At 36.0% G+C, this 12882-nt stretch overlaps 2 protein-coding genes across 2 annotated transcripts; both read left to right on the top strand.

The window, feature by feature from the left end:
• Nucleotides 1-2553: 2553 nt before the first annotated feature.
• Nucleotides 2554-8921, top strand: LOC128677681 (carboxypeptidase B-like). Its single transcript, XM_053758695.2, has 7 exons — nucleotides 2554-2748; nucleotides 4872-4923; nucleotides 5642-5851; nucleotides 6527-6650; nucleotides 7064-7214; nucleotides 7367-7530; nucleotides 8246-8921. The coding sequence occupies exons 1-7, from the start codon at nucleotides 2721-2723 to the stop codon at nucleotides 8810-8812; spliced, it is 1296 nt and encodes a 431-aa protein (XP_053614670.1). The 5' UTR covers nucleotides 2554-2720; the 3' UTR covers nucleotides 8813-8921.
• LOC128677682 (carboxypeptidase B1-like) lies at nucleotides 8914-12188 on the top strand. Its single transcript, XM_053758697.1, has 6 exons — nucleotides 8914-9053; nucleotides 9588-9618; nucleotides 9931-10030; nucleotides 10484-10579; nucleotides 10852-11070; nucleotides 11561-12188. The coding sequence occupies exons 1-6, from the start codon at nucleotides 9020-9022 to the stop codon at nucleotides 12179-12181; spliced, it is 1101 nt and encodes a 366-aa protein (XP_053614672.1). The 5' UTR covers nucleotides 8914-9019; the 3' UTR covers nucleotides 12182-12188.
• The last annotated feature ends 694 nt before the right edge of the window (nucleotides 12189-12882 follow it).

Below are 12882 nucleotides of genomic sequence, written 5' to 3'. Positions count from 1 at the left end.
AAAGTATATTATAGTATAGTGCAATAAAAAAAATTATAACGCAAGTATGGACTTGCGTTATATTTTTTTTTATTTCACTATACTAGAATAGAAAATTCGTTTAGTATGGACGAAACGGATTTTCTTCTATAGCTGGATTCCGATAAAACTGATGTGATTAGGTATTGTACAATTTATTAATCACGTCCAATCTTTAAAAATAATCTTAATAATTACTTATTCTACATTTTAACACAGACATGTGTCGATAGAACTTTCCCTATCCTTACGACGTGTTGGGTCACCGATTACTATCATAACACGCTATCTAAAACAATTAATTTTATTCATCCATTGCGCGATTTGTTTAACACTTAAATTAGTCGGATCGGTGTAAAAGCCCGATGGAGTTAAAATTTATAGATTCTGTCGTTGGACACGTGACCTATGCAAGTGTGTCATTCACGTTATGTTTGTAGGTGTTGACTGTGCATACAAAATAGTGTTAAAGAGAAAGAAAGTATATTGTTTTTGGAAATTTGGGACAAACCAGTGCAGATCACGTGCATTGTGTTCATGACTAAGTGATAGAAGACAGGTTAACAAACAACAAGTTTTGTTTGTGTACTGTTGCTTAGTTGGTTAATATTAATAAAAATGGTTTACTAATTCTAACTTTACGAAATTAAGATTCTAACTGCATGAAATAGAGATACCTACATTTTCTTTCCTATGTGAACAGGCCCAGCGGTTAGACAGATAGTCTTTCGCATTTATAATGTTAGTACGTGAGTCAGAAACGGAGGTAGATAAAGGAGCATTGACGCTAAAAAAAAGTTTATGATCAGGCGTAATGCGTTACTTACGCACCAGTCACCTAACATCAAATCAAACAATAAGCTATTTTTAAAAAACCCTGGGCAAAGAAAGCAGTTATCTTCAAACAATGTGTTGTCGTTCCGTTAAAATGCGTGGGCGACACCGGTACTGTCCATCAATCTCGACGGGGTTCATTAAACCCGAACCGCTTTTAATACCTCTATTTCTCTCTCATCTGAGCGTTTTCCCGGTTTCTTCATCAGCCATTGAGCGTTGGAGCCCATGCGGGGTCTGCTTTACTACTTTTTCGTCTCCATTTCACACGGTCGTCGCCATCCTTAGTTATGGTCTGGCCATGTCAACAGCTTTTAATACAATGTTGAAGGATCTTGGAAAAGTTCTACTTTTATTTTCTAGTGTGTCAATTGCTAATACCAGTGTCACCTAAAGGCACATGACACGACTACCTACCGCGTCTAGTGGTACGTAATAGGAAAGATAAAGCTAGATAATACGTTCCCCACGTTTTGGATAAAATATCGCATCTATTGCTAATGTTTTAGGTGTAATGAAATTAGGGTTGCTAAACTGAAGTATAATCATTATATAATAAATAAAGATAATTTATATATTACAATATAAATTCACTTAAAATAATCCTACTAATCCTACTCATATCATACACGTGAAAGTTTGTGAGGATTTATGTGTATATGTATATTATGTAGGTAGGTATGTTATTTATCTATGTAGGTATAGTCTGTTTCTATGTTTGTTACTCTTTCACGCAAAATCTACTAGACGGATTGTTATGAAATGTTGTACACGGGTAGAATATAACCGGGAATAATACATAGGGTTTTTATCGATCGATTTAGGGATCGAAGCCCCGGAGCGCAGTTAGTTATATCATATGACATGATTTTGCAGTCTAAATGTATCGGTAGACTTTATGCCATCACATATTATGACAACCTTTTTATCGTATAGAAGTTCAGTCGACTAATGAGAATTTAAGTGAAACCAATTAATTTATAACCAAAAGAACCGATAAATCGTTTTTGTTTCTTTCAACCGGTTGTGATTGTGGTTATTTAGTAGCACGATGCCTTCTATCGTCCTTCATTCACTTTAAAATAATTTCAAGCAATCGGTAGCTCCATGACAACATTTGGAGACTTTGAACATAAGATCGCTTTATGCCTACTTTTTTACTGCGTTGAGATTGGCTGAGTCATAAATTCGGCCCAAATTTAATCTTCTTTGTTTGGCTTTGGCAATAGTATTTACGGTACTCGACAAGGACTTTTTTTATAAGTTCGTCATGCAAACATTCACGCGGCCTACCTGATGGTAAGTGGTCACCGGTGCCTATGGACGTTTGCGATAGTGTCACAAGCACATAATCTTTTCACTCCACCGATCTCTTTGAGAATGCTGTTGCAGTCCAACAGCTGTCAAGGCCTTTTGTTCCTCACTTCAATAAATTATCTAGTTTAGCATGACTTCACTTTGTTTTGTGGTGTGCAAAGAGTTACTCGAGTTTAGACATATAATGTCAGAGGTTATAAATATTAATCCGTCACCGATCGATATGTTAAAATAAATATACAGGAAAAATCACTACTTCTGAGAAAGTACTAACGGTGTTGTGACATAAAATATGGCATAATAAACTTGTTTCTTTCGTCGTCCTTGCGCGCAGGGTGGCTGTGTATCCAAGTACCGTTAATCCTATGGCCTGGATGGGTTCGATCTCGACTAAACCTGCCAGTGTGCCATAGACTTTTAAAAAGTACGCGCGCCGCGTCACCGCTCTGCGCGCGCGCCTATTTTTACGCATAAATAAATTACTTTTTCGTTATTACTCACGTGATTAGTTTAATTTCAATTGCAATTTCCAATTTGTGTGATTTGTTATTATGGCGCGTCGGTCAGTGCTGGTGTGCGGTGAGGTTTTATCATTTTTTGAGTATTATTTTTATTGTGTTTGTGTTTTTATTGCACGGAGTAAATAAGTGTGAAATTATTTTAATAAAGTTTGTGTCGGTATTATTTATATTTTTATTGAATTCTTCTTAGCTTTTTTACATGTTACTTGTCTCAAGTTATTTCTTGAAGGTATACTAGCAAACAAGCACAGATACTAGTAAATTTGTTATCAAACTTAGTAAATCAGATGGTGACTGTCGACCTTCGCTAACCGTGGGAAAATGGTTAGGGAATTAGCTGATAATTGTCGCGTTTGTTATAACTATGCAGTATGTACTGGATTTTAAGCAACGCTCCTCTGGACCTCGGGATTTAGGGATAAAAGATTATATGATATCTAAATCCTCCTTTTCGTATAGAAAATTCACCAATCTAATTATGACCTCCTTATAAAATATTTTCTCATCCAAAACCGGACTTGTAGTAAATTTCAATCATAATAATTACGATCATATTATATTATATTTACATTATAAAATATGTTCGAAAAAAAAAACTTTAATTATTGTTTTCTTTAAAATATTAGGTAAACCAGATAGTTTTGACGAGCGATAATGACTGGCAAATATATAGTGAACCCTGGATAAAATAAAGAGAATTCACTAACAATAGGATCGCAGTCCGATCGGGACGTGCGAGAATTGAAGGGTCAATCATCTTAAAACCTTCGCATTTATAACATTAGTAAGATTTCATTAGCAATTCATTTAGTACAAAAACCTACTCTGATTTGGAAAAATACTGGCGAAGAATAAGAAATTGGCAATTTAAACGAAATAAGATTTCTAAGAAGTCATAAAAAAATAATGATCATAAGAAATCCTTATACTCAATTAGAGCGTTCAAAATATTTTTTATCAAACATATTGGAAATATCTAATGAAGCTACGAAAAATACATAATATTCGATGAAAGATATACAAGGGCGCTTTTATACTTAAATGTTGTTAATTTGCTGTCATTTCAGATTTAGGGGTCTGTGAAACGATTTTAAAAAAATATATGGATAATTTTCTTATAAACTATGTCAAATTGTTTTAATGCGTACGCGAAGTGAAGTAAATGCCTAGGTTGAAATGATAATGATATTGTACATGTATTTAGATCTTTTGTTAATTACTTTTGGTAATTGGAATAGATTACCAGAGGAAGTTGTTTCTGCACCATCAACTCTTTTAAAAGTAGACTTGATAAGTGGATAGAAGTGAACAATGTGTCTCTGTTGTATAAAATCTGAATCAATATAAAGTTATTAATTGATATCAGTGATGTGACTTTTTATCTAGAAACTTTCAACGCTGCTTGATATAGACACATCAGCTCCTGAAGCTGGCTGTCTATTACTCAATAAATAAATAATTTTTGAATTTTGATTTTTTTGAATATAAAAATTGACGATTACTAACTGTAATTTCGCGTGTGTATATCAAACGTGCCTAACAATCGAGTCCTACGGAACACCGGATACAATAACGCTCGCGCTTGACCAAATTTTATTAAATTAAAATTGTCTACCACTGGGCCGATTACGGGCTCGCCTGATGACATCAATTGCCAAGAAATTGGTCCGCTGAAGCCTCACAGCGCCCTGTGAAGAGCAATCAATTATGAGAAGCCGTTTCTGGACGAAATGTCGCCGCAAATTAAAGAATCGTCCATACAAATGATCTTTGTACGGTCAACTGCACGTTGATCTAGGCAAATTTATTAAAAAATCACGTCTACAGAGTCTATCAGTGTCATTTGACAAAAATTTGGCTGTACGAGCTCTTAATACAGCTTTTCTGAAGATTAAATTAGGAAGTAATTAACATTTTCTGTTAGAAGAACTTATACATTAATTCTTTCTTGAAGTTACCTTTAAGCTGCTGAAGTAAAAAATAAATAAAACAAGTAAACAAATGAGAAAAAATATTTATGATTGATATTTAAAGTACAGTATATCTGGAGTATTGCGTGGTAGAAAAACGAACTAATAAAATAAGCTCTTAAAAGTTCTTATTTAAGAAGTAAGTGGCGCCCCAATGCAAATGTCGGAAGGTTGTCATACTTAATATGAGTGAATATGTTTTATGTTTCAGGTGTTTTGCTGCTACTAGGAACCGTTTGCAAAGCAAACAAAGATTATGATAAGTATGTCCATATACTATATAAAAAAATAGACATAAATTTCGAATAAATGACTTTTTTCTTAATAAGTAAAAATGTTCAATTTGAAATGTTTGATTTTCGATGTTAAATGTTACATTCACTATGACTGATTTTCATAAATTCCTCTCGTATTTAACTCAGTGCAACATTGAAATATATCAATAACTTGTACCTATTAGAGAATTGTGTATGACTAAATATGCAAATTTATTGTAATCAATTTACGTAGCTGTAACTCAAACGGCCTGAACATATTGTAGCCATTTAAACTGTTTATTTATTTTTATCTTATCAGTTTCACCCTGGGGCTCAGCTCACATGGAGAATGAGCATTTCCAGATTATTTTGCACCTAGGTACCTAGGAGGTAATTTCGTTGAAATCCATCTAGTAGATTTCAAATGATTGCAAGCGCAATATTACCGTATGTTATCCGGTATTTTAGGTTCTAAAGTATAGTAGTACAAACTCGTGCATTTTAAATTATTCTTAATATAATAATAAACATCCTATCATCATAGGGCAGAATAAGAAGATCACAAAAGGAAAGGCTTCGACACTCAACGGCTAAGGAAGAAACCGGGAAAATGCTCAGATGAGAAAGAGAGAGAGAGAGAATTAGAAGTATAAGTAAGCGGATTAGTAGGTATTCATAAAAATAATTTAGTTTAACATTTTTTAAAACCGGTTTTTTTTTCTAGCTATACACTCATCAGACTCAAACCTAACAGTGAAGAACAAGCATTGGTGGCAAACGCAATCAATGATACAGAAATAGATGTGCTGAAAATAAGCAGAGGACAAAATGACACGATCGATTTACTTGTGCCACCTAGTCGCGTGAACTATACTAGATCCTTTGCCGATCTCAATAATTTGGGATTTGAGGTCAAACAGGAACACTATGGCAGGTCAGTGCACAATCAAAAGCATAGTCCAAAAATAAAGCCACCTACCATTGGAAATTCACTGCTGTAAAGGTCAAATATATATATACTGTAGCAATAGTAAAACATAATATGTAAATGTGTTTTGTTTAGTCGAATAAAGTTTTTCTTTCTTCTAAAATATACAGTTATTTGAGAATTGACATTTGTTTTAAGTGAAACTTAATATGTCGCATCTTCCTTCTAATATGGGTGGGTATATTTTATTTTTGGACTATCTACTTGTATATACTACATTTAATTATTTGCTACATTTATGGGCTATTTCAAAATGGAAAAGCTACGCACCATTTCTACCATTTTATGTAAACATTTTCGAAGAAGAATCCTAGGGGACATTTTACGCAAGGGGCAAGTGTAGCATATAATATAACACGAAACATTATATTTAATCATAATTCTAAGTAACTTCATGTGTCAGATCGATTTGAAATCGATAAATCATAAATTCAATACTAATCAATCGGTTAAACGCAAAATGATCGCGATTTTTATATGACGCGTATCGAATCGATTGATTTGTGCAATGTTTTTCATACAAAATATTAGAATGGATAGTATCTAATTTTTTCTTTACAAAACCAGCCAGCTCAATTATTTCATTATAAAAGTTGTTTATCGTATTGTTCATATTTGTAGGAGTTTATCTGAAACTGGTCCACCTGAATCCCCTGAGTTGGATGAGTTGCCACGGGCAGTGCGCACAGCGAGGCGGAGTCACAGGAGGTCATTCAACCTTTACGGATACAATTCATACAAAGATGTAAGTGTTTATTATTTTTTTTAATTTTATTCATCAAATTACCAGAAGCTTCTGATAGACCTTGGGGCAGACAAAAATATAAGGATGCATAAATATTGGTTTTGGTTCAAGATTTTCCTAAGTTCTCTTTTTACTAAGTTGAAAATTCCCGAATATGTACTTGTAGTGTGCATTTATTATGTTATCAAATTAAATTACTACACACCTCATGTCCGTAAAGAGAAAATAAGTAGCTTTGATAACTAATGATGATAAACATTTATCGAAACTGCCCAGTAGATGTTACGTGATTGGGTAATAATCAACCTCATTCACGTCCAAACTTTCGTATTTATAATATTTGTGGGAAGAGTGAGACAGTAAAAATATTATTATTGCTGATTTAGTCAATTGACCTTAAAATCTTTTACCAGATCCTAGAATTTCAAGACACGGTAGCGAGGCGGCGGCCCGAGCTGGTCCAGGTGGAAGACTTCGGTACCAGCTACCAGGGTCGCAGGATGAAGCTGACGAAGATATCCAAAGATCCTAGTGCCGGGAACCCTATCATATTCATCGATGCGGGTATGATTCAGTTAGGGTTATTTTTCATTGTCATCTTAGGCCTAAGAAGTTACCGACGGTAGCTTCTCGTCTGATTGAATAAAATTTGATTTAACTTTTATTCTATTTTACGAAATTGAGCCACGGAGATATATCTCAAATATTGTCTGTAGGTATTCATGCTAGAGAATGGGTTGCCCCCTCGATGGCCTTGTACCTTATTCACCGTCTGACCAACGACCCAGGCGCTGTTAGCAACGAGCTGGATGGAATCGACTGGTACATCTTGCCTGTTGTCAATCCTGACGGGTACGAGTTTAGCAGGGCAAGCAAATTTGTGAGTATTTATTTATAACTGTACTGTACAAGCAAATAAGCATGTGCGGTCCATCTGATGCGAAGCGATCTTGGTGATCACTTCGCATCAGATCTTGTAACACGCGCGATGCCGATTTTGTTGACTTAAAGTTGTCTTTTATAATATTGTCTTTACAGACTAATATATATAAGAGGCATTTTAATTACAGGATTATATAATCCTGTAATTAAAATGCCCCTTCAATGTAAACCGGAACATAACAATTGAGGCAATGCTGTTTGGCGGCAGAAATTTGTGAGAGTGGCTTAGTGTAAGTATCAAAAGTTGAAGAGAAATGAAGGCTGCTTAATGAAGTTGCAAATACTTAGTTAATTTTTCTGTATTCTATAGAACGGGACTTGACACTCTTTATCTTTTCGTTAACTATGTACTTAACCATTTATATATATATACCTATAAAGTGTATGCAAATATTTTACGTACTTAATTTTGTCTGGACCTAATCATGGTCATGGATCCTGAATTTTCCCATTCTCATATTTCATTCAATTCAATTTAGTCAAACGTGATTGATTAGCATAATCTACTTTCACATTACACAATGTTAAGACCTAACTATATGAGCGATACATGTAATCAATTTCAACTCGTGCGCATGAATTTCCCATGCACGCTTGTTATCTTAATTGCTAAACAACTGGCAACTTAGTTCATTATTCTCACTTACTTTCAGAACCGAATGTGGAGGAAAACGAGATCAGAGAATGCATTCTCCTGCTACGGTGTGGACGGGAACAGGAACTATGGGTTTAAGTGGGCCGTAAGCGGCGTTTCCAACAACCCGTGTAACGGTGAAACTTATGCAGGGCCGAAACCTTTCTCCGAACCAGAAACCAGAATCGTGCGCAATATTATGATGAAAAACTCCCAACGAATGAAGCTATACGTCTCAATGCACTCGTATGGCAATTACCTCGTCTATCCGTGGGGTTACACGGGTGATTACTTGCCAAAAGAATGGAAGAAGCTAGATTCTTTAGCGAGATCTGTGTCTAAAGCGGTAGAGAGCGCTGGAGGCCAACCATTCAAAGTCTTAAGCGCTGGAAAGTGGTATCCAGCAGCGGGAGGCAGCGATGACTTCGCTTTTGGCGTCGTGGGTGTCCCATACTCATACACCATGGAACTGACTGACGGCTACGAGTTCACATACCCCGAGAACCTGCTTAAATCAACGCTTCCACAATTCTACGAGGGGTTCAAAGCTTTTAAAGAAAACATAAAGAGAGAGTATAATCCGTAATGGGAGATTTTATTTAGAACATGATTGTATATATTTTAATGGTTATAACTGGAAATAAACACAGCGGTTTTTTAGTGAAATTGAATAATACATTTTATTGTGTTATACATTTTATTGTTTTATTTAGTGCTTTTAATTTCATATTGGAATATATAAAACATATCCCTTTTCTAATAAAAAGAAAAATACAAGTAGAACTAGTCAATTATGAAATTTTGTTTTCTATTTTTATTTGTAAATGGTAAGATATGAGAGAAAAAATTGTACGCAGAGTCAATTCTGACTGAAAAGTTTCATTCCTTTTATTTGTCAACACCAAGTACTAGACTTGTAACGTGTGGTTCCGTCCTAAAATAGAGTCATTATGTCTTTCCGATAATGTCGTACGAGGCGACTAACAGACACATAACCTTGACAGCTGATAGGCAACAATACCGTTCCCATGGAGGCCGCAAGAGTGAGTGAGAGACGGCGGCTGACTTTGAAAGTACAGCTGAATTAAAAAAAAAACTATAAGGTTTATATAATATTTTTTACGCTGACTCATATTGCTTCGCCGGGTCACAGCCCCAAATGGAACCTCTCTCTCTCTCATATTTCCAACTCGCAAGGATGAGAGAGTGAGATATAAATAAACATAATGAATCAATGAACGTAAGCATTTGAATCTAAAGCATCCAAAATCCCCCTTTCCTCAGATTTATTTTTGGATAAACAATAAGAAAATTGACTCATAGATTTAATAGGTACTTACTAAAATTTTAACGTGTTTTAGTGATCTATAACAGCGATGCTACATTCTGTGGGTAAGTATTCCTTTTGTAATAAGTAATTCTAAGTATTCCATTGTAATTATATGTCAATATAAAATAATAATTGATGGAAGTCATGAGAAAAGTTAATGTAAAAAATAAAAAGTATAAATAAAACAAAATCGTGACATAAAATAAAAAAGTACTTTGAATCTTGAACAAGATCTTTGTACTTTGAACAAGACTCAAACTACTGGTAGTTATTACGGTCAATATACAAATTTTGGTGGCAGTAATCACGAACCTCTCTCATAAATGAGACTTGTAGGACAACTAATATGATTCAATTTTGTTTCTGTTTTTCAGATGTAAAGCGGTTCGGGAAACGTACGAAAAGATGTTAAAAGAGCTAACTGAAGAAGGGGAAGTGGAATGCGTATCAGATGCCTCTATTGGATCCAGCACGGTATTTTAAGCAATTCACTTATATTAATGCCAGCTTCTTTAATTAGATAACGTTCAGGCAATTTGCTATTAACGTCTCACCATCGAGTCGATTCACAGTTCACAGTGAGACGCAGCTAACCAATCACAGTGCGCCAATGTGACGCAGCGACAACCACATCATAATGTGATTGGTTCGTTGCGTCTCATTTCGAAGCGACTCGATATTGAGAAGTGAAATGCAAACCCGTACTTTGCCTTTAGTGTGCTCGCTCATTTCAATTCACAATTTATTTCATAAAAGGCATGATTCCATCTCATTATCATTCTATCTTGCAGTCCATCTCTTTCTTTATATCTCCCTCTTGCCTTGTAATGTCCTTCATATTTTAAATTCTTTTAATGAGCTGATGATTTTCTCCACTGCCTGGAATATTCACAAAAAATATATATGGGTAAAATGGAAATGTTGCAGGTATGGGTGTTCTTGGCAGCCTTGAGGCAGTACAGTGAACTTCTACTGACCGTAAAAAGTGACGACTTGACATTCGAGGGCCGATATCTTCACGAGGTATATACATGAAAACTAATATTATAAAAGTAAAAATGTATGATCTTCTTCCACGTCAAAACGGAGAATACGATTTAGTTATATTTTGTGTGAAAATAGTTGGAGAGCTAGAAGCTGGGCTAACCACTAGTTCGAATATAATTTTAATGTTGGGTAGGTTGAACTCGTTGCCCGTCTGGAAATTGTTCATCTCAAAATGAAATGGAAAAGTCCAACGCAGTGGAACATGTTATAATTGCTATTTAAAAAGAAAACAAAATAAATAATTGCAGGTGGTTCTGAATATACCCCGCGATAAACCAGAGGAGGAAGACAGCAAACCTATAATAGTCCTTGAAGCGGGTCAAGAAGGTGGAGTGGAGCCAGTGGGCTTCGCTTTGTATATCATAGAGCAACTGCTCGGTTGCAAGGAGAATGAGGACATGCTGAAGACTGTGAAGTGGGTCATCCTGCCCTGCACTAACCCTGATGCTATGGAATATGGTAGATGGGTGAGTAAATGCTCTACGTTGTTTTTCATAGAGCAACTGTTGCAAAACTGGATGCAAGTGGGTCAAGTCGATCAAGTATCCTGCCCTGCACTAACCTTGATGCTATAGAAAATGGTAGGTAAGTAAAAGATTCGTTTTGTATATCAGATGCAGGTAGTCACGATTAGCCATCCTACCCTTTACTATTAATGAATGCCGCTATGAAATATGCTAGATGAGTATTATAATTATAATAAGGGACTACAGCAATAAGTAAGCGACAATGACACAATGTGTAATCAATGGCATTGCTTAGAGTTTAATCCCATAAGCTTTATTACGCGCAATAAATATTGCTGTAAATTAATCTACTTAAATGTCTTTTTTAAATATGTTTGATCTGCAGTAGTGTACATTCCCTTTCCTCCACCTTGTGTCAAATACTAACATACTGTCAACCATATGCTAGACATTAGTTTAATAAATTAATTAAAATAAGGTTATTTTTCAGTCAGAGGCTACACAGCTAAGATTGTGGAGGAAAAATCGTCGAAAATTAGAAGAAAAAGGTTGTATCGGAGTAGACGTCAGTAGGAACTTCGACACCAATTGGGGGGCGTGTCCCAAAGTCGAGAATGCATTTTCCAGTGTGTATCCCGGTAAGAGCCCGAGCTCCGAGAACGAGACGATTTTTGTCAAGCAAGTGTTAGAAAAGTATAAAAGGCACATAAAGGCTTATGTATCTATCAGACGTAACGGACATGCTATATTGTATCCTTATGCACACGCCAAGAATCTTCATACGGACGCACAATTGGAAGGGGCGGCTGCGGACATTACTGCTAAAGTGAACCAGAGAGCTGGCACGGTTCATCTGTTCTCCAATACCAGTATATTCGAATTCGAAGACAAAGCTCGATGTGGCCACAGCGTCGACTATGCTCACAGTCTCGGAATTCCTCTGAGTTACGAGATGCGTGTGTTCCTCGGCTCAGAAAACCATATTCTGTCCAAGTTCCAAACCTTGCCTCGGGGTTACGAGAATACGCTTAGAATGGGCTACTACAACGGTATTAGAGAACTTTACAACATTGTTGCTAAAGAGAGACAGTACGGTAAAAATAAATTATGATTTCGAACTTTTGTTTCCTTTGGCATTGGAGTTTGGTGTTATGATTGGTGATTATGAAGTAAATTGATTAAGATGTTGAATTTGGTCAAAATTAGGTACAATTGCCGACGGCATCTATTACGATACAATATTTATTTAGTACATAATGGTATATCTACGTTGGAGGAGTCACTTTTCCACTTTTCGGTAGGATGTCGGTCATGCGCGCTGGTGGTGTATGAGGGCGCGTGCGCTAGGGGTGGGGCCCGTGGCCGGTCAGCCCGCTGCCACTCCGTAGTCAGCCGCGGTGGCGGCGCCGCGCCTTGGGCTCAGCGCCTCTTCTCACCTCTGCCTTCCCAGTACCCTCCGATAACTCGGCCGCCACTCGCGCTAAAATTCGAAACATTTTATTTCCTTCGTTGCCTTTTTTCGATTTTTGCGATTATGAATTTAATTTCCTGTTGGCGATTTTTTTGTAGTGAGTTTGTATTTTTGAGTTGATTTTAAAAATTAAAATGGTTATACCAAAAAATATTTAAATTGATTTTGTCATTATTTTTGTGTATCAAAAAATACTTCGCAAACTACGCATGCAGTCTGGGTGGCAGTTTCTACGAGAAGGTAAGTCTACATTCCAGTAGAATAATATTTTCAGAATGAGTGTCAGTGGAGTGAAGCAGCTGAGATGGTGTGTTGAGAGTAATCGTGGAGGTTTGAGCGCC

This window comes from Plodia interpunctella, chromosome 18, assembly GCF_027563975.2.
Source record: "Plodia interpunctella isolate USDA-ARS_2022_Savannah chromosome 18, ilPloInte3.2, whole genome shotgun sequence".
Classification (NCBI taxonomy): domain Eukaryota; kingdom Metazoa; phylum Arthropoda; class Insecta; order Lepidoptera; family Pyralidae; genus Plodia; species Plodia interpunctella.
This window is presented reverse-complemented; position numbering and strand designations above follow the sequence as displayed.